This window comes from Astyanax mexicanus, chromosome 19, assembly GCF_023375975.1.
Source record: "Astyanax mexicanus isolate ESR-SI-001 chromosome 19, AstMex3_surface, whole genome shotgun sequence".
Lineage (NCBI taxonomy): Eukaryota > Metazoa > Chordata > Actinopteri > Characiformes > Acestrorhamphidae > Astyanax > Astyanax mexicanus.
Window position 1 is genome coordinate 28829964 of NC_064426.1, and position 26838 is coordinate 28856801.

At 39.5% G+C, this 26838-nt stretch overlaps 1 protein-coding gene across 1 annotated transcript in view; it reads left to right on the plus strand.

The window, feature by feature from the left end:
- Positions 1 to 26838, plus strand: part of tmem104 (transmembrane protein 104) — a 94319-nt gene that overhangs the window by 15794 nt on the left and 51687 nt on the right. Inside the window, exons 7-8 of the mRNA XM_022673739.2 lie at positions 12297 to 12396; positions 14406 to 14502. Coding sequence (XP_022529460.1) covers positions 12297 to 12396; positions 14406 to 14502 — 197 coding nt within the window. The remainder of the gene's footprint in view (positions 1 to 12296; positions 12397 to 14405; positions 14503 to 26838) is intronic.

A 26838-nucleotide genomic window follows, 5' to 3' on the forward strand; every position in this document is an offset into this window, starting at 1 on the left:
TCCGCCAACACAAGATACACATTTTCTGTTTCTCTTTCAGGAAAACTGGACCCGCACACTTTCACACTCACAGGTACACTTTTAATCCCTTTAACAGACACTCGTACACCCTTTTCTTTTCCTCTCTGTCAGTCGCACTGTCGCACACACTTCTGTTTCACTCACTCTAAACAGGAAAAGACGAGAGGATAAAACCCAGACAGAAAAATTTAGAAGTGGGAAAAAAAAGGAAGCGGAGCGGAGCGAAGCCAAAAAAGAAAAAAATTAGATATCAAAAAAAATTTTGGTAAGACACTAGTCTTTCAGCATCCCCGTTCATTTCCCCTTAGAAAAATGTACTTTAACAAAGTTTCCCCTCTGGCCCGAAACCCCCCGATCTCAACACACAGATGAGGGATCGATCCATTTTTCTTTACCAGCAGGTTCGCGACTCTATCGCTGTGCCTATGTGCTCACAGCCCCGTCAGACTGTGCCCTCCGTTTTCTCACAAAAAACCAGGGGAAAAAATCTTTAACCTTTAAATATCGTCATACAAAGGCGGGTTATCCGGCCCCAGGAACCAGTTTTTTCTGGGCTATGCCCCAAATCTTGGATTGAGGCAAACACACAGCACCAAAAAAAAATTACAGGTTCCTCCTTTTGCCTCTAACCTCTTCACATCAACTCAGACTGTGTGCCAGGGGGCTCAAACCAGACGAAGAAAGATATAAAAATATACTCACACGTGGTGCGGCTGCAGCGGCCCCGGGCACCCCCCGACCCCCAGAGAAAAACGCCTTTTCCTCTAAAAAACAGTTGAGGTTCTAAGGTTGGGTTTCTTTTTTTTTTAACCCAAGAGCGTCCTCCGCTTTTCCTGCAGGGTCTAGAGGTCCCGGTGCACGAGCAGCCCACCCAGGGACGCCAATTTGTCGTGGAAATCGACAAAGACAGTCAACGAGCCGGGATGCCAAAAAGAGAAGGTTTTTATTTTGAAGTTGCAAAAAGCAAAAATAAAGCGAAAGCAATGGATGAAGAATGAGAGTAGTCAGGAAAGTCGGAAAAAAGCCCCTTTCTGTGTCGACTGGGCATTTTTATACAGTCCCCCCCTGCATACATGAGGCAATCCCCTCGTGATCTGTTTTGGAACAGGTCACTACCAAATATAAAAAGAGGAACAGAAACTGCACGTACCAGAAGATAAGCTTTTTAGGAGAGAATAATTCATGAATCAGAAAACACCATTTGCTATGACCCGCTAGTCTCCAGGCAGACCCCTGCTTTTATAATCTTTGCCCTTAAGTCTGAATGAATGGCCTTATCAGAGAATATAAGTTCACACAACACTCAATGATAAAATACTGATTGAATGATTAACAGGATGAATATTGAATGATTAACAGGAATAATCAGTATAATTGATTATGAATACATGAAGTAAATCAGGAATACATGGAATAAATGTTGATTTTCCCCCACAATGGATAAATAGAAATACTTCTAAATGACCTGAAATATATTTTTTATATTTACAATAAATGAAGTTCAACTTATATAGCGCCTTTTTAGAAACCCAAGGACGCTTTACAATTTACACGTTTTACACACAAGCACATTACACATCAAAACTCATCCACACACTGGTGAGAAGCAGCAGCCAATAGCGCACAGTGTACTCTCAACCGGAAACCACCGTCCACCTGCAGGACTGCATTGGGCACTATAGCATTTACCCAGAACAGAGTGCAAATCCATATCTTGGCACAGTCATATGTATACATTAACACACCCATAAACTTACATACATACCACACACTTTACACACAAACACCATATCAATTTAAAGTATCCAGTTTACCAGATCAATTTAGAGTATTTCATTTTTCTGGGCAATTTTAGTTTTCAATTTACCAGATCAATTTAGAGCATTTAATTTTTATGAGCGATTTAGAGTATTTAATTTACCAGATCAATTTAGAGTATTCAATTTCCAGATCAATTTAGAGTATTTAATTTACCAGATCAATTTAGAGTATTCAATTTCCAGATCAATTTAGAGTATTTAATTTTTCTGGGCAATTTAGAGTATTCAATTTGCCAGAACAATTTTGAATTTTGAATTTTTTTTTTTGGGCAATTTAGAGTATCCAATTTACCTGATCTCCATGTTTTTGAACATTGACTTTCATTTAAAGTTTAGAAGGTTTTTTCTTTCTCCTGTGAGCTGTATTGGAGATGCCTGTTTTTCATTGGACAGTGACGATATGCATGCTATTGTGATCTATTATATTTCAAAAATAGCAAGTTTTAAACGTTTTCTAACGAAATTACACCTTTTAATAGGCTTCTGATGAGTCTTCTAAGAGTAAAGTTAGAAGTCATTACACCTATTGTTTGAAGGTCATGTTCAGGTCACTCTGGGATTCTTCTTCTCTGTTTTCAGTGGCAATAAGCAGGGTTATTGGCTGTTAATGGGATGTAATTAGGAATGGTTAAATTGCCTTGGGTTGTAATCACCTACTCAGGCACCATCGCTGCGGAGTTTAATCTCCTGTCCACACACCGCGGCAGCCAGGGAGCGAAGCATGCAGGGACCGCGAGCCCAGATAATGAAAACCTTACTGAGGCAAATTGAAAGGAGAATGGTGTTCACCTTGAACTACAGATAGAGGCAATTTTCTCATCTGGTGAATCTTCTTTTCTCTTTTTTCTATTCTCACTTTCTTCCGTGGTGATATCAAAACGGAGGACCTCTTTTACCTCGTTTTGCTGGCTATGCTAAGCAACGGCTGACTCAACAGTCTGCGTTACACAGCTCACGGCGATGTAATACCTCAACAGCATTGCTTTTGGCATCTTCTCAAAATGTGGAGGAAAAAACAAGCAGGCTCTCGAAACCAGCCTCTGTCCCGCCATGCCCTCACCGCTCACTGCTGTTTCTGCTGGGTCTTCTCGAGTGTGAGGCTCATCCACTAGGTGCTGCACTTGTTACACACTCGCATGCTCTCATGTGCGCACACACACACACACACACACACACACACACTTACACAAACACACATCCTTGCGCTTTCAGCAGGGGGGCTAAGCTCTCTCTCTGAGAGGCAGTCTCTCGCTCTGCCGCCTCTCTGGATTATTCTATTAAACCCTGAAGTGTTAAAATAGCCCCCTGCGCTCTAACCTTTTCCCCCGCGCTGGATGGGGCGGCCCGGCCGTCCGTCCGCCTCGCCCTCTCATCCAGGTGCTGGAGTGGGAAGGTATCGATTGGCTGAGGAGATAAAACCTCTCCCAGTGTAGCATGGCAGCCAAGCCCAACTCCTCTAATCATAAATGAATTAGATGGGCACAAAGCCTGCTGAAAAGCAGAAGATTCGGGAGGAAGGAAGCGAGTTAGAGAGTGTGTACGGTCTTCCTTTGTGCTTCGCAGTAACGGAAGAGATTAGGTCTGACCCGTTCATGCTCCGCCCACAAAATAATGAAAAATAAAAAAATTGAGTGGAAGCAGCTGTTGGATGAACTTTTACAGAATGTTGGTAAATGTTTTAATAAAAAACATCATTATAAACAACAAAAAGTATGATTACACTATGGAAAACAGTGGAAGTTATAGGGTAGAATATGGACACCACTGGCCACAATCATTACCACCAGCTCTGCTTCTATCTAATGATTGTGGGTATAAGAGCCTTCTATAGATACATTAAATATATTAAAATATATTCAATTTCTTTAGTATTGGAAAGTATTTGAATAGAGTCAATTAAAGGTGTTTCGCTAGACAGCGCTTATTACTGTATTTTTCGGACTATATGGTGCACTATTAATGATGTCTTCTTTTTTTTTTGGTCTATTTTCATACATAAGGCCCACCAGATTATAAGGCGCATTATGCGACACTAGTAAGGAACAGGCGTGTCGCCATGTTACACTTCTAATTCAGCGCGAGACATGTAAAGCTAAGCTAAGTTAAGTAAACAAAACTGTAATCCTTGAAAAATACATTTTCTTATCTACACAATCTACACAGATTTCTCTTCTGAAAAGCGCTTCTGTTTCTATTTACAGTAAACTTTTGAACCCTAAGTGTTCAGGTAAGCCAAGGTGGTGCTAGCTAGCGGTTCGTTCCACGTAGCTTGTTTTAACACGATAAACATGCAGACTACAGGCAGATAATACTCACCTCTGAACGACGAATGAGCTGGCGCTTAGCACGGTTAGTGGGCAATGCTAATAATGCTCCAGCAATGCTAGCCGGGGTTAGTAGCCGGTTACAGGTCGATAATACTCACCTCTGTACAGCAAAAGAGCTAGCACTAATGCTACTCCTGCTGAAAAACGAGTAAATCAGGAAAAGCTTCCTGGACTGACACCAACCTGTGGAAGGAGCATCTCGGTGCTGTTAGCCAGTCAGAGGTGATACGTTTGCATAGTATGAATATTCATGAGTAAGAGCCAAATTTTTTACTTCCCCAACGCTCGTCCATTGAACTAAAACAGTCTGAAACAAGAGCACCGGACCGGTCCCCCCCCCCAACACCCCCCCCCCAACACCCCAGCACAAAGTCCTTCTATTCAAACTAGAGACGACCAATTGAATTATTATTATTATTTTTTTTTTAATAAAACAAAAATGTGTCAGGATTAAGATCATGTATAGAGAAAGTCTTATATACAGTGTTATATGTTTACTAAATTGCCCAGCCCTGTATATCTGTAAGAGTATGGTGTTTTAATAATATTGGAGGTAAGGGACTCTCCGCTTTAGCACAACAACAGGAGAATTTATCTTAGAGCCAGGCATCGTGGGTAGAATTAAACAGGTAATTTCACAGCACTGGTGGGCTGCATCAGCACCAGCCCTTTATATCAGAGGAATGCTGGCCAGATAAGTATGGCTCACACTCCCTTATTTCAGTAGGCTAGCTTCCCGATTACTGTGTTGTGAGAATTAATGGGCCCTTTTTTATTTGGAATGTTTTTTTAAGCAAAGGCTGCCCGGGCGTGCAGCAGCCTGGCCTTTAGGGACCGAGCGCAGAAAGCCAATCAGATGGACACTTGATCCTTGACGGCCTCTGCCTGCAGGAGTTAATGATGTGATGTTAGGATCGCTGCAGGCCTCGGACTCAGGATTGTTGCTCATACACACAGAGGAGAGCGTCTCTCCCACACGCATGTGCTCAAACCCCATTTTCCTTCCTCACTTCTACTTCATTCTCTTTTTTTTCTGTGACATTTAAACAGGATATTGCCTCGTATGTCTCGTAAGAGATCGCCACCTGCTAGACCTGTATATACACTGATGTCCTGTTTAGAGTCTGAAGGGGGAAAGAAAAAGGTGAGAAATGAAACACAGAAGGCAGTTATACTATGTATATCAGGCACTGGTCACTGGTCTCCACCAATAGCTGTGTATATATATGGATTCTGTGATTCCATTTTCTTCCATTCTATAGAAACGAAGCCAAAATTGTCAATAAAAACATATCCAAATTTTGGCAATTTTGCAATTAATGTCTGCAAAGTACAGAGCGAGACATGCATACTCATTTGGTTGGTTTTCCAAAGGGGTCTTAGCACTAAGATGATTCTTAGAAGGTCGAGCAAGCTTTACACTGAGCTCTATCTCTTTTTCTCTGTCCCTCCCTCCCTCCCTCCATGTTCTTAATGCTAGAATACTTTTGGGAAATTGGGCCCAGAGCAGTGTGATGCAGTTAGGGTAATGTTTTAACAGTAAAACAACACTTATGTTTATATTATATTTTATTTAATTATTCATTTGATCAGTAATAGTATGGTTAACTAACTACTCCATGTAATTTAGATGGTCTTTTCCAGCCATGGCTCTTAATTACTTATTAATGCCTTATGATGTTTCAGAATAATGTTTAATAAATTGACTTCTGGGGGGGGGGGGGGGATTATTAAATTTTTTACTTTTACTGCAGGGACCGTTAACTGTTGAAATTGGACATTGGAAATGGAAAGACTTTAGAGGAGTTTAGAAGAGAAAGATGAGATAGGAAAATGGGTGGTGCTGTTTCGCATTTAAATCATAGGGTTTTGGTCGGAGCTACACATCATATTGCAACCAGCCAGCAGAGGCGCTAGAGTTGTGGTGGCTTCAAGAAATCCGTTGTTAAAAGAAACATATGACTTGTTGTTTGCAGTTGCAGCAAACATGCGGAAGAAGGTGCTGTCAGTCAGATGAGACCAAATTTTAAAAAGACATGAAAATGGCTGTTCAAAGACGCTCTCCATGCAACCTGGCTGAGCTTGAGCTGTTTTATAAAGAAGAGTGGGCAAAAATCTCAGTCTCTAGATACACAAAGCTGGTAGAGACAAACCCTGAAGCACTTTTGAAGCACAGTTGTAATTGTCGCGAATGGTGGCTCTACGAAGTAGAATTGATATACTGGGGATGAATACTTTTGCATGTCACAATTTTCAGATTTTTATTTTCACTCCACTCCACACTTATGTAATACTTTGTGTTTGTCTATCACTTAAAATCGCAATGAAATAAATTTAAGTTTGTGGTTGTAAGGTGACAAAATGTGGAAAAGTTCAAGGGGTATGAATCATTTTGCACTTACTGGAAAATACCCTCAATTGCTGGGACAGACATGCTTAACAAATATAATTAATTGTAAAAAAACTAGTGTTGTATTTACAGAGAGTTTTAAACATGATTTAGGGAGCTACTTAAAGGCCTGTAAAATACTGTTCAGGTCAGCCTGTTTCTTGAATGTACCTTATAACGAGGCCCTTCTGCATAAAGGACATTCAGATCTTGTTGAGCTGTGCCTGACAGGGAGAGAGAAACAGAGGGAGAGAGAGTGGGTGCAGGAGAAAAAGAGAGAGAAAAAGAACAAGAAGGCTTGGATGACGGCCATGGACGTATGCCCAGTGGACTGACAGGAATTTTGATGGGCGCAGGTTTATCAGTGTTGGTCCGCAGTGTGAATGTAACCTTCCCGCCGACAACGATTTGCTCGTTGATTAGAATGCGACTTTGGCTAAAGTCACAGAGGAGATACGACCGCGGACACTGCAATGTTTATCGCCATGTGTGAGCTGCTGTTTCAATGTCCACCCAACTTGGAAAAAAGTGGGGAAAAAATGGAGTGGAATGTAAATGGACTTCTTAGTAAAGTTATCTTCGCATTTTCACGTATAGAGATGTGAACCACATGGATAAGTTGATACAGACTGAGCAGTTATGATCAAATAAGTCAATAATGGTGGATTTTTTTTTTTTAAAGATGTTTGGCTTGGTTGTGTAATTTGTGTAACCAAACAGCTCACAACACGAACATCTAAAGTAGGGCTGCATTATATATTGTTTAAGCATTTTCATTGTTATGTGCGCATACGCAATAGTCAAATCGCAGGCTGTGCAATGTCACTTAAGGCAATTAAATCAAACATGTCATGTTGCAATGTTTTGATTCTTGACACAAGAAGTCGATACACAGTGCTGTCTCTGTGTCTGTGTAAGTGACAGGCTGCTGCTGCCTGAGAAGGACGAGGGGAGGGGGGGCAGAAGTAAACATGAGGTTTGGCATGTTCTTGTGAACGCTTGTGTCGAAAGCTGTGCACCTCTGTCACAGTTTTGCACAGATATTTCCAGTCACATCTGAACTCACGCTTATTTATTTCCCTAAAAAACGCTCTTATTTACCTTTAAGCAAAAACATTTAAATGCCTGATTAAAGGGGCGATTACTGTTGTTTTGCTGTTTTCCTGTTTTGAGAGTTCAGCGCTGACTCAGCTCTTGATTGGCCTGGACATGAGACAGTGTGCGGCTTGGGGCGGGGCCGGTGACGTCAAGGGCTCTGCATTGTTTAGTATTGCGATATATATTGATGAAAAATTAACATTTGCAATGTAAAATTTCTCCAATATTGTGCAGCCCTAATTTAAAGTATTGTAAGCATTTTAACACTTAAGTCCTCTTCTATGGCACCTCAGATCTTGACAGCAGAGCTTCAACCAGTGTTTTCTTCTTAGAATTTTTTGTTGCTTAGCAGAAAGCGGTTACTGATTTAGCCTCTCTGATTTGGACTCCACCCACTGCCATGCCTATTCCACAATCCTATTTCCACACCTTGGTTTGCCAGGTATGCAACACATGAGAAGAATGCAGATTAAGCTGCTATTGAACAATTTAAAAAAGAACACGCTAAGAGCTTAAGCTGTCAGTGCTTAACCCTGTATGTCTTTCTAATATCTGAACATACATATTGCTCTTTTTAAACAATGATATTTGTAATTTGTAATACTTTTATATTAAACAAACAATTCACACTGTACAAAGTGCAAGAACCATAGAAAAGAGCATGATATCTGACTTGGCGTTTAACATCATTTCATTTTCCACATTTTCCTCTTCTGGAAGCGATTGACAGGAGGCATGCGGCAGCCGTTGCCCTTTTTTCCTCTTGCAAAAGATACATCAATCAGGGCCCTTAAAGGAGTATAGCCTTAGCTTTTTCATTTAGCTTTAATAGACTGTAAGCTCTAATTTGCCTGGCAGTAATAAATGGGCTGATAGGGCCGGCGGGGCTGTTGGAGATTCACGCTAGAAGTGGAGCGTGTGATGGATGTGTGACGCAGTGTGCCGCTCTGTTTCTCCTCTCTAAAGCTCCCCATCTCGTCGCAGATTGGTGCGCTCACTGCGATGGATGGAGACGGTAGGGAGCGGTGGGGCGAGCAGAGGAGAAGATGAGCGAGAGTTTATCATGGAGCGATTACTTTCTTAATTAGTGTGATTAATATTCCCAGCGGTGAGAGAAGGGTGCAGTATGAATGCAGGAGCTGAAGGGGGGCTGTGCACTAGTGCTAAGCTGATGCATTGGATAGGGAATAAATTTGTTTAGTGCTGAAGTTCTAAAGTCTGCATCTGTGAAAGTTCTGCTGATAAAGACCTTATATTTAGGGGCTTTAGAGATATTTAGAGATAGATTAATACTGTTACTGATTTTGGAAACTTCACACCTTAGACCTCCAGCAGTTTGGACTGTGTGTCTCTCCACTTTTTCTCCAGACTCTGGCTCTTTGATTTACAAATGAAATGTAAAATTTACTGATGATCAGTGATGGTTTGGAGAGACATGTCATCTGTTGGTGTTGATCCACTGTGTTTTATTATCAAGTCTAAAGTCAGTGCAGTTTTGTTTTCCTGGAAAATCTTACAGCACTTCACGCTTCCCTCTGCTGACTCTAACTTTTATGGAGATGTGGATTTCATTTTCCAGCAGGACTTGGCACACTGCCCACACTGCCAAAAGTACCAATTTTTCTTATGTAATATTACAATTTTCTGAGACACTGATTTTTGGGTTTTCATAGGCTGTAAGCCATAAATAACAACAATAGAATAAACAAACAGTTAAAATTGATCACTCTGTGTGTAACACATCTATAAAATATGAGTTTCACATTTTAAACTGAATTGCTGAAATAAAGTAACTTTTCAGTTACCTAAGTAAAACTTGTTTGAAAATGCTGCTTGACTTCTTCCAATTGGCTGATGTGGTCCTGGCGTAACTTAATCTTGCGATCTATAAAGTATCAGAGAATCATAGTATCATGATTATATCGTTATTGTGGGCAATGTATCATAATAGTAATGTATTGTAAGATGCCCTGTGATTCCCATCCTACTCAGCACCATAATGCTGAAATTATTAGTAGAAAGCGTCTGGATATTTTTGCACTTTATTAAAAAGATTTGTTTTTTTGTATTGTTGTTAAATGTCTGTTTTAACTGCAACTTGTTTATTAGTTGCATGAGAGAACAGTCTGTTCAATTTAATGTAATTTTTTTAAAGATGAAAATGTGTAAATCCAGTTAAAACAAATTGTCACATGGGGAAAACATTTTGCTAGGACCAAACGATATTGGAACAAAAAACTGACTGTACAGTATAATGTCTTACTTATTTGGATTAAATAAATCTGCACATTGCGATGACATTGCTGAATTGTTTTTTTGTTCAGACTGTCAAGTAGGGCTGTGCCATATTGTATCGTACGCGATAATATCACCAACATTTTTGAATATCGTGAACGATATTATACCCTAAAAATATTGTGCCGTATCACCCACCCCTAATTATCATATCAGGGTTAAATTTTTTTTACTGTTTTTAGCAAAAGAAAAATTCACACTGTCCAAGTTTCCCATTATATATATCTACTAGAGACAGATTATATATGTCCAGTATTGTTTATTTTATTTTAGTTCTGGATATATAGAGATCTTTGGAGTGCATTATAAGTATCATGACATTCTGGATCATTGACTTCATTGAATTCTTGTATTTTTTTGTTAATATCTCAGGTAGGGGTAGGGCTGAACGATTTTGGAAAATAATCTAATTGCAATTTTTTATCTATAAATTGCGATTGCGTTTTAAAATGCGATTTTTTTTTTGTCTTCTCAAGTATTTTTCAACAACAGAAGCAATAAATCAATCTGTTTAATAATAAACAATGTCAGATTTATTTAAAGCACAGATAACAATAAAGCAAAAAAATCTATGCTTTTCCTTTTCATCATTTGTTTTTTTTATAGAAAAATAAATGGATAAATAGCTTTTCCTTTTCACCATTTTTTTTTAATTAGGAAAAACAATAGATATACAAAATTTAACTTACTGCTCTTCAGCTAGTAACATCATGAAAAATTAAAGTGCAAAAAACATAAAGATAATCTGCTTTAACCAACTCGTTATTTTCTGTATTTGAAGATGCAGCACTGGTCGTTGGCATTTTAGCCTTGCAAATACCACACAAGGCTTTGTGGTGTTTTTTTAAATGCTGAAAAAGGTTTGTAGTGTTACCCCGCGTCGTAGCAACAGTAGCAAGGCACGTTTAGCACAGTACCTGACGTTGAACAGCATCTTCTTTTTTAAAGCCAAAGTAATTCTACACAACTGATGTGTTCTGTCGAGCCTGTAGCCATTGTGCAACAAGGGCGTTTTCACACCTGTAGTTCGTTTCTAATGAGTTCGTTTACTTGGAGCGTTTTCTCGCTCTGTTCGGTCTGGTTTCCCACAGGCATAAATGTAAACGCACCAAAATGCGCATCAATAAACCACGCGAGCAGCCTGTGTCCTCTGATTGGTCAGAGCTGTCTGACACGGGAGGACATTAAATATAAATATACGAAAAAAGTAAATACAGCGAGAAGATTTTGTGTTCCAGCGCTAATATCTGTGCTTTAACACTGAACGCTGAAACACTGCACTTTCAAACACAGTGTTTCTGCATGCAGCGCAGATTTAAACATAATAAACAGAGCAGTGAATGCAGCGTGTGCATGGACACAGTGTTTGTTCACAGCTGTGGTAATTAGCGTTATCTGGCTAATATATTAGTTTAAACTATGCTTGCTTTATCAGCAGTTTAGCTCAAATAAATGGCTTATATTTAATAGGTGGATCGAGACCGGATCACGTTCTCACCACAAGCGAACCGCTCCAGAGTTCGTTTGGTCCATAGAGGAGGTGGTCTCGGTCCGGTTCTTTTGATCCGCACCAGAGTGCGATTACTGTTTTTACACCTGCTCAATCGAACCGCACTAAAGTTACAAACGGACCAGAGTTCATTTTAACCGGACCAAATAGTGCTGGTGTGAAACCGCCCTAAAGTGCACTGTGTTGACTTCACTTCTCCACCTCCCTGCCTTCTGCTCGGGTATGCTCCGCTCGTCCTCGGCTTGGCTCGCTCCCAAGTCACGTGACCAGTCAAATCGCAGCCAGTGCGGTTAGAGAATCGCGTTTTAAAGTATCGCGAGATTATCGCAAATGCAATTAATCGTTCAGCCCTAGGTAGGGGTGTGATGTAAATAGTATGCAATAATCAAATAAAATGTTAGTTTTGTTGCAGTAGTGTATTCTTAAAATAAAACATCATTAATTTATATCGCCAAGAGTATCGTTATCACGAAAATACCATGAAATATCGTGATATTATTTTAAGGGCCATATCGCCCACCCCTACTGTCAAGCAATCCTGGCATCATCATCTTGGAATATGGCCGTGCCATCAGGGAAGAAAAAAATACATTGATGGAATAACCTGGTCTATATTCAGTATATTCAGGTAGTCAGCTGACCTCATTCTTTCAGCACATACTGCTGCTGAACCTAAACCTGCAGACCAACTGCAGCATCAACCCCACATCATTTACTTACTTAAATCCAGGTGGCAACTTTTATTTTTATTTATATTTTTGGCCAGGCTGTGTATTGCATAAATGATCATTAGTGTAATTTGCTGAGAACTCTGCTTGTTCTTTGTTGTTTTACAGTTGGCGTCAACATGTTCTACATCTGCATCATCGTTTACCTGTACGGAGACTTGGCCATCTACGCTGCAGCCGTGCCCATGTCTCTGATGGAGGTGGCATGGTGAGTTCAGCCAAACTCTTACAGCCTTGTCTCCTGCTCTGAGCTCGATCCACCGTCCCGCTTTGGCATTTTGGAAGGCTGTGATCTTTATTCGCTCTGATATGTAATACTGTGTGTGTTATTTATCACATCACCCGGAGAGCTTAAACTCAGTGTTGGCAGAAGTGTGTGGTTCAGTTCCTCAGGCACTTCAGATGGCTCCGGCTCTGCTGTTTCTCTTCTTCTTCTCTCTATGTGTCTGAATTGGCCTTTAGCCTCTGTGACTTCTCCCGTGGCTTTTTGGCATTTGGCCCTTGTTGTTTGGCTCGCAGACATCTTTTTATTGCACTGGAACTCTTGGTGTCATTAGAAATCCCATATAAGCCAGGCAGAGTCGGCCAGACTTGTACTCAGCCTAAGGTGGGGCTTTTCGAGACGTCTTATTACAGGGTGACCACCATTGCCCCTCAACTCATATATGAGGTGTGCGGGTGCGAAGACCTGTTTTAAACTTTAACTTACTTCGGTATTAAAGGGGTGTCCATTTTTTTTTTTTTTTTTTTGCACAATGTAAGGCACAGGAAAAATCCCCCAAATTGTCCACAGAGGCTGGAGCAGTATTAGCATTAGCCACTAACCTTGCTAAGCTCTAGCTCTTTCGCTATCCAGAGGTGAGTTTTATCGGTTTGTAGCCTGCTGCTAACCCCAGCTAGCACTGCTGGAGCAGCATTAGCATTAGCCACTAACCGCTCTAAGTGCTAGCAGAGGCAAGTATATCGGACTGCAGCCTGCACGTTTACCCTGTTAAAACAAGCTACATGAGATGAATTGAATTAGTCTGTAGTTTTCTTTACAGTTAGTTCTAGTATCAATATTGTGGCATCACTGGGGGTAGAGTAACAAGTTGTAACAAGGCCTTACCCCTGCTGAGAAACTGTTTTAAAAAGAGGGAACGTACAAAATAACTGCCAACTAAGAGTAATACCCTCTAAAAATGTCAGCTCCACTGGCCGAAACTCTTAACCACCATCCAACCCAAATTCTGAAGAGGGTAAATAAGGTTCCACCAGTGGAACTGCCATTTTACGAGGAAATTAGTCCTTGTTGGCAGTTGTTTTGTACTCTCATTCTGTTTAAAACAGTTGTTCAGTGGGAGTACTTCCCTCTTAAAATGTTGTGCAGTTGTGCTGGTGGAGACTCTTATCCACCCTTCACCCCAAACTCTGCACGGTAAAAAGCGCACCATACATAATTAAACCCACACATAAAACCTTAAATTGCTCCAACAAATGAAAAAGGCGACCATTAAACATGCTGGGAGTGCCTAAGCCATCCCGTAATCAGCATCAACACAATATTGTGGTTTTGATCTTTTACGTTACAACACGCATTTTTATTAGTATTGCCAATACCCTAATCAGAACACTGACCAACTGTGTGTTTCACTACTCTTGTTTTTCAAAACCTCTAAACGGGCAAAACACCAATCATTTTGATGTTAAGCATGGTGTAAGTCCTTTAGATACCTGTAGAGAAGTGTATAATCTTATTAGTATTGAACTTCCCATGACTTCTAGTTTGGAGGGACAGAATAGATCAACATGGCCTTGTTTACTGTGGCTGAAGCTGTGGAACACTTCAGTCTCCTCCACCTGTTCACCTGTCTCAGGTGGGGAAAGTGACATCTTGGAGATTGACATCTCGCTCCAGGTAGTCGTGAAACCTGCTTCAGCCAGAGCTGAAGACCACTGCAGAACACTTCAGGAATTTACTGATAGGTTCTGTACTTTCACACAAAATAAATGACTGACTTTTTCCTACACTGATATATCAGTTATTTTATTATATGCTCTTTTTAAACGCACAATTCTACCATTATTCAGTAATTACCATTGCCACTTTTGAAGCTCCCCAGTTGACTGGCTGAAATACTAATGGAATGGAAATGTCTATTAAATTTAAAAAAAGAGATGATTAAGGATTACACAGTAAGATAACATAAGAATGGTAATTAATGTTGTGTGTTACAGTGGGAATCACTCGTGCAGTGCTGGTAGTATGAAGTATAACGACACTGATCCATGCTGGGGGTCCATCAAACGCAAAGATTCCTACAGGGTCTTTCTGGTGAGTACAGAAATCTCTCTCTGTGTCTCACTCCTTTTTTCTCTCACTCTTTCTCTTTCATTCTTGTCTTGCTTTCTTACAACTTCTAACATACTCTATATATATATATATATATATATATATATATATAAATATATATTGTTTATCCTCTCTCACTCTCTCTCTCTCTCTCTCTCTCTCTCTCTCTCTCTCCCTCCTCCTCCTCTTTCCCTCTTCTATCCTCACTTCTCTCACTTCTTCTCTCACTTCTAAATCTTCTTTATTCGTCTATCTCTTTCTCCCTCCCTCTTCTTCTGTTGCTCCTTCATTCATTCATCCCCTCCACCTTATTATTCCTTTCTTATATTTCTCTCCTTTTTTTCTCTCAGTTTTCTCTTTCATTCTTGTCTTGCTTTCTTACAACTTCTTACATACACTTTTTTTATATATGTATTTTTTTTATCCTCTCTCTCTTTCTCTCTCCTCCTCTTTCCTTCTGTCCTCACTCCTCTCACTTCTACTCCATCCCTTACTCTTCCTTATTCGCCTCTTCCTCTGTTGCTCTCTGTCATTCATCCCCTCCACCTTACTATTAATTTCTGTTATTTTGTTTCTTCATCATTTCTTTCCACTTCCTCTTTTTCCCCATCCATCCTTTTTTCTACATACCTTTCTTTTACTTATTTTTTTTAACCTCTTCCTGCCCCTTTTGTCTCTATCCCTCCATTACTGTATCTCTTTCTCTCTCCCTCTAACTTTGTGAATCTTGTCATCTCGTCTCATCTGTCTTAATTTCTTCTGTCTTTCTTTCTTATACTTTTTTAAAAATCTTTTTATCCCCCCTCTCTCCAGCTCTCCTTTTTTACCTTACTTACTTTTTTCCTCTCTATCTCTCCCTTTATTTCTCTCCTCTAATTTCCCTGTCTCTCTAACATTTTCCTTCTTTCCTTCCTTTTTCTTCCTTCCTTCCTTTCTCCCTCCACCTTTTTTACACTCCTCTCGCTCTATCTATATCTCTCTGGCCTGTTGATACACACACACACAGTAAAAGTTAAACTAAGAGAGCACGTGGAGAGGGAAAGGTGTTAGAGGAGTGAGATGGACAAGCGAGGGACATCACTGCATAATCTGTTCAGACTTCTCTCACACCTTCTACGCTGCAGTGTCACTGTGTGTGTGTGTGTGTGTGTGTGTGTGTGCGCGCGCGTGTGTGTGCACACAAACACACGTGTCCTTGAAGTGTGTGTGGAGCGGTGCAGCAGCAGCAGCAGAGGCCGGTGTGATTTCGTGCTCTGCTTTAACTCTGTTGGTCGACAGTGATGGATGTGTTGATCTCTTTACTCCGATTGTTGCCCCCCCTCCTCCCACCGGTTCCTGGAAATGGAAGAAGGCAGGCGCTCAATTTCCACATAAAATGCATTGTTTCAGCTTTTTTAAAAACATTTTTTTATCTCTTCACTCAGATAAGCCTCTTAGCACATGTAAACCCAAAATAAATCATGCCGATTTTATAATCTCCCGGAAATTTGTTTACCTTGCGGACGCGTGGTACGATGCTATGTTTGTCCTTTGCGTTCGACTCGTCTGTGTTTTCACAAACAGAGAAAGGCAAAGCTGAGGTTACAGCAAGTTTCCATATGTCTTTTTTCTGCTGTTTAAGTCTCTGTTTTAGGCCTGTCATGATATTCACATCATCGCCTAAAAGTACAATGTGTTTACATGATCTGAATCATTTTTGTTGATCTCAGTATTGCTTATTATATAGCACAGTATAGCCAACATTTTTTTTATTTGGTTAACTATTTTTAAATACAATTTTTTTGTTATATTTAATTTATTTGCTGTATTTTTAAAAAAAAAGTGGTAGAGATGCATCTTTCTGGTGTTAATTGCATTATATTAGTGGCATAAAATATGATTTATTTTGATGATTACTGGGAACATACAGTCATATGAAAACGTTTGGGCACCCCTATTAATCTTAATAATTTTTACTTCTAAATATTTGGGTGTTTGCAACAGCCATTTCAGTTTGATATATCTAATAACTGATGGACACAGTAATATTTCAGGATTGAAATGAGGTTTATTGTACTAACAGAAAATGTGCAATATGCATTAAACCAAAATTTGACTGCTGCAAAAGTATGGGCACCCTTATCATTTTATTGATTTGAAGACTCCTAACTACTTTTTACTGACTAGAATTGTGAGAACAGTAAAGGACAATCCACAGACCACCTCCAAAGAGCTGCGAAAGAAGCCATTTCTGCAAGCACGCCACAAACAGAGTCGCTTGAGGTGTGCTTTTGTGCTTTTGCGTACCTCAGGCGACTCTGTTTGTGGCGTGCTTGCAGAAATGGCTTTTTTCGCATCACTCTCCCATACTGCTTCTCCTTGTGCAAAGTGCGCTGTATTGTTGACAGATGCACAGTGACACCATCTGCAGCAAGATGATGCTGCAGCTCTTTGGAGGTGGTCTGTGGATTGTCCTTGACTGTTCTCACCATTCTTCTTCTCTGCCTTTCTGATATTTTTCTTGGCCTGCCACTTCTGGGCTTAACAAGAACTGTCCCTGTGGTCTTCCATGTTCCTCACAGTGAAAACTGACAAGTTAAATCTCTGAGACAACTTTTTGTATCCTTCCCCTGAACAACTATGTTGAACAATCTTTGTTTTTAGATCATTTGAGAGTTGTTTTGATGAGCCCATGATGCCACTGTCAAAATGCATATATCATATGTTTTTAGGGCATTTTTTGCCTTTAATCAGGAAACTAACACATTTAAGGCATGAAAGAGTCACACACAGGCTTTAATAACCCATTTGAATAAATGTGTGCTGCTCAGAGTCTTCCTCAGTTACTCAGCTCAGCTTTAATCAGATACATGCACAATCTCACCCAGACAATCATTAGAATTCCTGACAGTGAAACGTGCAGGTTCTTTATTATTCAGCTTTGTTATTCAAAAGGAAAAAAAAATCTGAACCAAGTTTGTAAAATTTATTGTCTTTATTTCCCCCCTAAAGAAAACAAATGACAAAATAACGAAACATAATTGGAGTTTGTAATTACCTCTTTTTTATGATTATGCTATTAGTTTGATATAGGAGAGCGCTAAAGACTGGAAGGCCGTGCAATTACTGCAGCCGCTCCGATTCACTTTTGCATTGGTTTTCTGCAAACCCCCATCACACACATCCATAAACAGGGGTATTGAGCAGTAAATTATATTCATGGTTTTCTTTTATGAAAACAGTAGCTCCTTGTTCCTGAGAGGCGGCCGCTGTAAGCTTTCTTTCCTTCCTCTTTTTTGTTTGAGAAGATTTGTAAAGCTTTTATTTCTTCAATTAATTGTCAGTTTTTTTTTACTTGTTGAGATGGGGAAGTGGGAGGAGAGCTTTAAAAAAATAAATAAATAAATAAAAAATGAGATCAGTTCAGAGGTAAACAAGGGAGAGAAGGAGGGATGGAGAAGATGAAAAGACCATTAGTATTATTAGAGTTAGAAGTATTTTGCTAATATCTTTTTAAAAGTAAGTAGCATAATTGCGTTATTATTTATATAACAGACAAAAAACAAGCTGTTTTTGCTAGGTGGTTGCTATGGGTATTCCAGGTGGTTGCTATGCATGTGCTTGATGTGCTTGTCTCTTGGTGCAAGCAAAAACAAGAGAGAGAGCACTGTTTAAAGAATGATGTAATGTAATTAATCTGTTTCTCTAAATTTTTTATATGACAGGCTTTTTTCTGTTGTAGTATTCATTCTAGCAAAATAAAACCACATTTTTTTTTTTTTTGCAAGTTTCAAATGTTGAAAAGAAAAGTTTACTAAAGTAAAAGAACATTTTATTAAAAGAACATGAGTCCCAGCACACTCGCACTCATTCTAAATTGTCTTCCTGTAGGGTAGTAGTCACAGTGGCTGTCTTTTGTTTTAGTGGTGCAACAGATGATGGGCTATTTTTAGGCTGGGTTCACCAGCTGTCCCTGAGCAGGACTATTTTTAATTTTTGACCCTAAACCCGGGCAGCGCGGCGCTTCGGGAAATACGAGAGCAGAACAGATTCAGCGACAGAGAGAGAAAGGGTAATAAAAATAGATAAAGATGAAAGGTCTTAGTGAGATAAGGGTCGTTTTTGTTTTTTTTTCTTCACTGAGAATAAAGGTTTAAAAGCCCTGACAGTAAATGGCATTGTATTATCTGAAGCAGGTGACAGGAGTGGCTGAATCCTTTTTTTTCTTTTCTTTTTTTTTTTGCAGTTTGTGAGGTTGACCTGTCTGATTTGAGAGTTTGAGTGTTGGCTGCTGGTGTGACTTCCAGCACCTTACAGAAGCATTAGCTAGACTGAGAAACAGTCAATACATCTGTACAGTGCACTTTCTTCAGTGGCCTCCGCGGACCCTTAAATTCTCTCGCTCTCCGACACCATCGGTTCTCTCAGAGAGCAGCCGTCCAGCCTTTTATTGTGGCAAAGAGAAAAGGCTAATTCCAGCATAATAGGGACGTCTAAACAGCACAGAAGGTGGCCTGTCTGTCCGGTTCGAGCCGTCCTTTGATCAATTCTACAGTTTCGCGCCGTGGAGCACGCCTGCCATTTTATTCATCCCGGTCGCCGAAAGCTCTTAAGATCAATGGGCTGAGATTTCATCTACTGTTGATTGATTCTGGTGTCCAGTTCAAAGACTTTCCTCTGCTTCTCAAAAGCACTGGGTTATCTGCTAAGTCCTGGATGGCATTTAAATGCTAGCGGCACTCTCGCATCGATCATTCTTCGCAGCAAACTCTTGCATTTGTGAAGAGAGAGAATGAAAACTTTGAAATTTCTCTGTAGAAAATGTTCTTTAAAACACTTTTAGGGATAATTATTAATAACAAACTTTTGAGTATCCAAAAATAAATCAGGGAGATACACTTTGCTTCTTGTAGATCTTTTTTTTATTATATTTATTTCTAAAATTATGTGGCCAATTGTCCCACCCATTCAGCTGCTAGTCAGCTGTATAACCCCCATCACTAGCTCACTCCTTTTTTGACATACAAAGTCAGACTGCCCCTCTTTCTGAACTGCTGCTGATGCTGCATTGCCGACTAGCATCACAGTGCACTCAGTTCCGATACATCAGCTCACAGACGCCTCGTGCTGATCCACATCACCCAAGGAGTGATGAGGGGAAAGAGTGCCATCTACTCACCCAGAGAGAGCAAGGCCAATTGTGCTCTCACAGGGTTCTGGCAGCTGATGGCAAGCTGCATGACTGGGATTCAAACCAGCGATCTCCCTATCATAGTGCCAATGCTTTAGTCCACTGAATCCATCAATCATAACATTTCTATGAGCTTATTTCTACATTGTCCATTTTTTTAGCTCCACCAAATGTTGTAGTTTCATAATTACAGACTGTAGTCCTGTTTCAGCATACTTTATTGACCCCCTTCCACTTTATTGTTGTTCACCCTTAAATTCCACCTTAAATGTGGCCACCTTAAGTGTCATCAGTAGGCTAGATCCAAATCAAGCTGTAGTTTTAGTCAAACTAACTTTAGTTGCAAGTTCTATTTTTTCCTCTTACTCAATGTTACTAGAGCCGCCAAGAGTGTATATTTTTGTCTCTGTTTCACCTTAAATGTGGCAGCAGTTAGAGTAAAAGAAAAGCAGTCCAATTTATTTTTATAATAAATTTAAAGACCTTTAAAGGCCTTTTTTAACTGACATTGTGTGAAAGTGTTTGAGAATCATGGATAAGTGTATATTTACATTACATACACTGTTTTTGTTATTCAATAATTGTTTGATTCATCGAAAAAATTGCAAAATAATCAACGTACAAGGTCTAGGTTGGAGTGTCTAATGAGTTTAATACAGTGAGTAAATACAGTGTTTAAAACCTCAAGCAGCACTGCTGCGTAGTCTAATCCACTAGTACAAACACAGCACAAATTAACGCCTCATACACCATCACCGTTCCAATTGCTGTCACTGCAGATCTTAGAAGAACGACCCACTGGTTCTAGTTTTAGTTTGTTTTAACCAGAGAGTTTGTAAAAGTCCAGTTATTTTGTTCTTCCTCCAGTGTTCTGCTCTTCCCTGTTTGTTTAGCAATGTGGATGAAAGTACAGCTTTGGGGAAAAGAGCAGGATAATTCACTTTCTGTATGAACATGCAGTTTGTTTACTCAAATTGTTTTTCTTCAATGCCTCAATTTCCCCATTGACAAAACCAGACAAATTCTTTCTGCATTTTCTAACAAACAAACCTACAGCGAATTCTAATGAGAAGTAGTAATGATTACATGGAAAGGCATTGCTTGAGATACGGTGAATTTCAGGCCACTGTTTTGATCATTAAACTTGTGTGGACGGGCGCAGAGTGTTCAAGTGGTTGATGAAATACTTGGCAACCTGCCTACATCTTTTAAAAGATATTGAGACTCGTTTCTTTTTTTTTTCTGTATGTTCCTGTAATGAGTTGTGTAATTTCAGTTGTTCAGTAGATGTGTGCGGAATAAAGTGGAGGAATGTGTCCAGTGAATTGAAAGACACTCACTAGGCACCTCAAAAAAAAAGAGGCCACCCTTTCAGTAACCATCTGTTTCTACACAAACACACACACACACACACACACACACACACGCACACGCGCGCGCACACACTCGTACACCTGAGTTGAGTCTCTCCTTTGATGTAAGGATCTGCTCGATGTCAGTGTACCTGCAAAAGCTCATGTAAATCTATGTGATCTATCAGACCTACACCAGTATCAGTTTAATTGGGTGGTAATTGTATTTCAGCACACCAGACATTCCAGAAGCTGCTGTTTGCTGTTTACTTTTTGTTGGGCACTAGGGATGGGCGATATGACTCCTAAAAAAATATCACAATATTTCATGGTACTTTTGCAATAACGATACTCTTGCCAATATGACAAAACACTGAATTAAAAAAAAAATACTTCAAGAATACACTACTGTAACAAAATGAAATTTTAATGTTATTATTGCATACAATATAATATGGCAAACCACTAACTAAGATTTAAAAAATACAAGAGTTTTATCAGATTTATAACAGAAATCAATGATCCAGAATGTCATGATACTAATAATGCACTCCAAATATCTCCATATATCCAGGTCTGAAGTAGAATAAATGATACTGTACAAATACAGCACTGGAAAAAATTAAGAGACCACTTCAGTTTCTAAATCAGTTTCTGTGATTTTGCTATTTATAAGTTTATGTTTGAATAAAATTAACATGGCTGTTTTATTCTATAAAATACAGACAACATTACTCCTAAATTCCAAATAAAAATATTGTCTTTTACAGCATAAGAATGAGAAATCACTGAAATAACAAAAAAAAAAGATGCAGAGCTTTCAGACCTTAAATAATGCAAAGAAAGCAAGTTCATATTCATAAAGTTTTAAGAGATCAGAAATCAATATTTTGTGCAATAACCCTAGTTTTCATCAAAGTTTTCATGCATCTCGGCATGTTCTCCTCCACCAGTCTTACACACTGCTTTTGGATAACTTTATGCCACTCCTGGTGCAAAAATTCAAGCAGTTCAGCTTGATTTGATGGCTTGTGATCATCCATCTTCCTCTTCCTTTTTTGCATACATTTTTCTGTGTGATGGTTTTGGTTTTTCAGCTTCAGAGTGTGATGTAGCTGTAGGTGCTCTGAGCCTCAGCAGCTCCGCGGTGGGCAGCGCTGCAGGAAGATGACAGTGCAGATGGTTTAGTGGAGATTATCTCTGCAGGAAGGAGTGTTTGTGCAGTGGTCCACAAGAGGAGAGCCCTCTCCAGACCACAGCCAGACACTTAGCCCACTGCAAACACTGTCTGATAACCTGCACATATAAAACAGAGTACAGTCAGGGTGTAGAACAAAGAGCAGGTGATCTGGAAATGTGTTTGGAAAGTGAGAAAGTGCCGTACAATGTCATATCTGTTGCAGGAATTTGGACTTCTCAGTTTGGTCTGAAATAGAAGTGCAAGAAGCTGCAAAACCATGGTCCTGACCAAAGGAGCAGATCTGTTGAACCATTGTACTGGTACTGGTTTTGTGCTACATTCTTCAAACAGATTTCCTCTTTATGTTGAGTATGAGCTGGTAATTCCTGTATCTACTGTAACTGTAGATTAATCCTTAAATAAACAAGAAAACGAAAGGAATCTAAGGGGAATCTGTTACTGTGAAGAGGAGTCGGAATTTGGCAGGGTGGCAGAATACGACACAACACCTGCAAAGAGAGTTTGTCCAACTGACAACTATCTACAAACCAATCAGAGTCGAGTATACGGGGATATAGCTTACATAGGTGATAACGACAAGAAGCAGCAAAGTTTTTTAGTGCTATTTAGTTGCAAAACTGCAGTTCAAAACCAAAACTAACCAGACCAAGGGCCCAATTTTACAGATTTATAGTGCACCGGTCAATTGCGGATGACGCAGCTGGATTTAGGGCGTGTCTGTGTGTCAAAAAAGTACGCCTTGCGCAGATCGAAGCGCGCAAAAGGCATGAACTAATTCTCTTAATTAATCATGGGTGTATTTTGGGCGTAACGTGAAATATACCAGTCTATGTGTCACTTGCGCACTTTGGCGCATTGTATTTTAACAGTGTGTCACTTTGCATGTCTCAGCGGAGGATAATGACCTGTGTGTTTATGCCATGGCTGGATTACTGACCGGGCCAGTGGGGCCAGCACCCAGGGGCCCTTGAGGTCAGGGGGCCCCGGTCCAAAACATTTTGCGATGCCTGTCAACGTTTATGATGCCATATATATATATATATATTTTTTAAGGATACTCTGACTATTAGGGACTTTGATCCCAGGGCCTCTTGGGGGCCCTAGCCATGCTTTTGTGGGCCCTAGTTTTTTTTGGGGGGGGCCCCTTATGATGGATGAGGCTTTGTGGCAGTCTGACTTCGACGTCTGGCTATTAGGCGTCCTAGGGAAGAGAGGGCATATTTTAAGAGGGCCCTGGTTATGAGAGCCCCTACCAGGGGGCCCTAAAGAATAGCAGGGCATACCATTATTTTTATGGGGCCCTTGACTTCTATAGAAGTTGTTTACTATGGCTCCTTGACTTTCTAGGGACCTCTTTGCGCTCATTTAAGGGGACAGCAATGTTATTTTAGTCTTTATTCTCTTTATTCTTGAGTTAAAAGTCAGGTTTGGGATGTGCAGTGTGTCCGTGTGTGTTTAACAAGTGGAGGTTTATGCGCACTGAGAGCACCTATAGGAATGTGTAGGTTTATTTCAGTCAGTGGAGCTACTTTGTTTCCTGCCGCCAAAATAGAAACATTTAGAAAAATGTACCTGAACACACCTCACTTCCAGAGCACCGCACCCATCAGTGTATATTTATTACTTAACTCGGACGCTATTTTAACAGTACGGGTATAAGGCATGAAAATAGACTGTTGATTGGGTATAAGATAGCAAAGAGCATTACCCCAAGTGTTCTAAGTGTAACAAACACATCAACCTTGTACTGGACTCTCGAAAAACGTGGTAAAGCAAGCAGATCTGCTTTAGCTGGTCTCTGTGGGACATGCATAGTTGACACTCTCCGTAGCGTTTTTATCCAAACAACAGTTAGCGCACTGACAGACACTGCCTTAATCAGTGCTTTAAAGTGCAAAGACTCAACTCGCTTCACAGAGTAAGTAAGGGCAATTATATATGAATGTGAAACCGATTAGGGAGTAAGTGTGTGAGTGAATGTTCCGTCTTGTTGAATTAAGAAGACTAACTAACAGATCAATAAGTAAACAAAAATAAATGTAGAAATTAGCTCTTTGTTTTTTTTCTTTTAGGAAGGTGAATGGAGTCTGTTAGGGTTGTTACAATGACAGGATTTAACAACTAGTTCCAGTTTTTATTCAAGTGCTTGCCTCAATTTCTCTAAATACGTTAAATAAAGAATAATTGCCCCTTTATTTTTACACTCACGGAAAGTCAGTCACTTCATATAGTCCTGGTACCAAACTTGCAGAAGACATGACCTTATTAGCCATTATTAAAGTAAACAAATAAAAAAGTAAACATCTGACTTTAAGCTTTACTTTTCTGAACTGTAACAACTGAAAAATACCATTTAGAAAAGAAATGTATCAGAGGAGGAAATGTATCAAATGTATCATGTGCTTGTCCTGACCTTCCTCATGTTGGGAGTAAAGCTTGGCAATATGATTATCTTTTATTGTATCAACAATGTGGTGCATATTGAGGAAATCATCAATGCTTAATGAACACTGATCAAATTGTTAAAAAAAAATTAATTTGCTGGTGTTGGTCAGTGCAGTGTTTTCCCGGAAAATCTAACAGCACTTCGTGCTTCCCTCTGCTTCCTTTAATTTCCAGCAGGACTTGGCACACTGCCCACACTGCCAAAAGTACCTATTGGTCTTATATAATATTCTAATTTTCTGAAACACTGATTTTTGAGGTTTCATTGGCTGTAAATTGCAATAGAAATAGTATATCATAAATTTATCCTTATTATTATTAATTAAAATTATTTTTTATAAGATTGATTATTTTATAGCACCTTTCATACATTAGGCATGCATCTAAAAGTGTTTTACAGTGCAGAGTTTAAAATAAATAGAAAGTGAAATAGGGAATGTATGTACATAATACAGCAATTAAACACAAACACAATTAAACACAAAAAATATATATATTTTTAAAATATATATATATTTTTTAAAGGTTTAAGATCAGTAATAAAAGACAAAGGTTACTTAATTTAAGAATACGAGCAGGTAAATGATAAAAGTAAGAAAATAAGAGAGTCATAAATGGAAATAATTTGGAGTAAGGTAAATACTATATGTATTTCACCTAAACAAAAAATGTCAAAAATAAAAAAATTTATGTAAAAGTTTTATTGTAAAGTTAAATATTATGATATATATATATATATATATATATATATATATATATATATATATATATATATATATATATATATATATATATATATATATAAAGTATATATATATAAAGTACATATTTTTTATATTGCTCAACTCTATTTAGGAGCTTTACAAGGGACTAGGGGAGTCCTAGTGAGTGAGTGTGGTAATTTGCTAAATTGGGGGAAAAATAAATTAATTTAAAAGGCTTGGAATGGAAAGTTCAAGATATCAGAATTTCCTCCCATGCCGCCCCGAGTCATTCGTGTGTTTTTCTTTTCAGAAAAGTCTTAAAAAAGGCTTGAAATGACTGAAGTCTTGCTTGTTGTTGTCAGCGGTGCTCGGCTCGGCTTCATGCAAATGAAGTGTAATGAAGTCCAGGCCCTGCGCATGTTGAGGGGAAGCTTCCTGCTGGGTACAATATTGTTCTCCGCTCAGAGAAGGTGGTTATCTGGTCCAAGGACATCGCAGAGTGATGTAATGGTCTTGCTCGTTGGGTGGCCGGCCGGAGCTGGACGTGACGCTCATGAAAAGATCCTGCTGCCTCACGATAAAGCCGCGCGCTCCCAACATCCTTTGTCATGAGGATGCGCCGCAGTGGTCCGCATTAGGAATCCGCGTGACCTTGATGTTTGTACTCGCGTCATGTCTGTGTTTGTTTTGGGCTCGGGTTTTGCCTCGTCTGCTTGGGCGTCTGTGTTTGGGTTCTGAATGCAGAGCTTGTGTTTGATGACGGGGAGAGGATGTCTGTTAAGCCCTTGGGACGGAGACTCTATGAATGTCCAGAGCTCCCAGTGGGACAATGAAAAGGGGAGAAAAATGGGACGAGGCAGGATGTAATAAAGAACATGTCTTTTTCGATTATATCTCCATGCGAGACGTATCCCTGAAAGGTTCCTTTTGTTGATTTATCATTTTATATTTCATAAGGCCTGTCATCATCACAGTGTAGAGGGTCCGTGTCGAGATGACAAGATGATGTCAGGCCTACGTCCGGACCGGCAGCTGTAATGATGTCGGACAGGCCATTAAATATGAAGCAAGTTATTGTCTCTGAATTGTTATTCACCCTCTCTCTCTTTCTCTCTTTTCTCTCTCTTCTCTCTCTCTCTCTCTCTCTCTCTCACACACACACATACTCTCACTCAGCCAGTCTCTCTTCAGGTCACACTCATCTGTGATTTTGATTGAGGACACCACGGTGTTTGAGGCTCAGAGTATGTCGGTTCCATGTATCAAAGTCTCATTATTCAACTGTGCCAAGTTAAATACAGGTTTTAGTTCTAGGGCACCTTTTATAAACTTCATAAACAAGCACTTTCTCTACTTTCTCTTTTTGTTGCAATGCTAATTATGTTTTGGAAGCTAAGTTTTGTTTTGGAAGTACTGTTTCTAACAGTTAATTTAACTTTTTTTTTA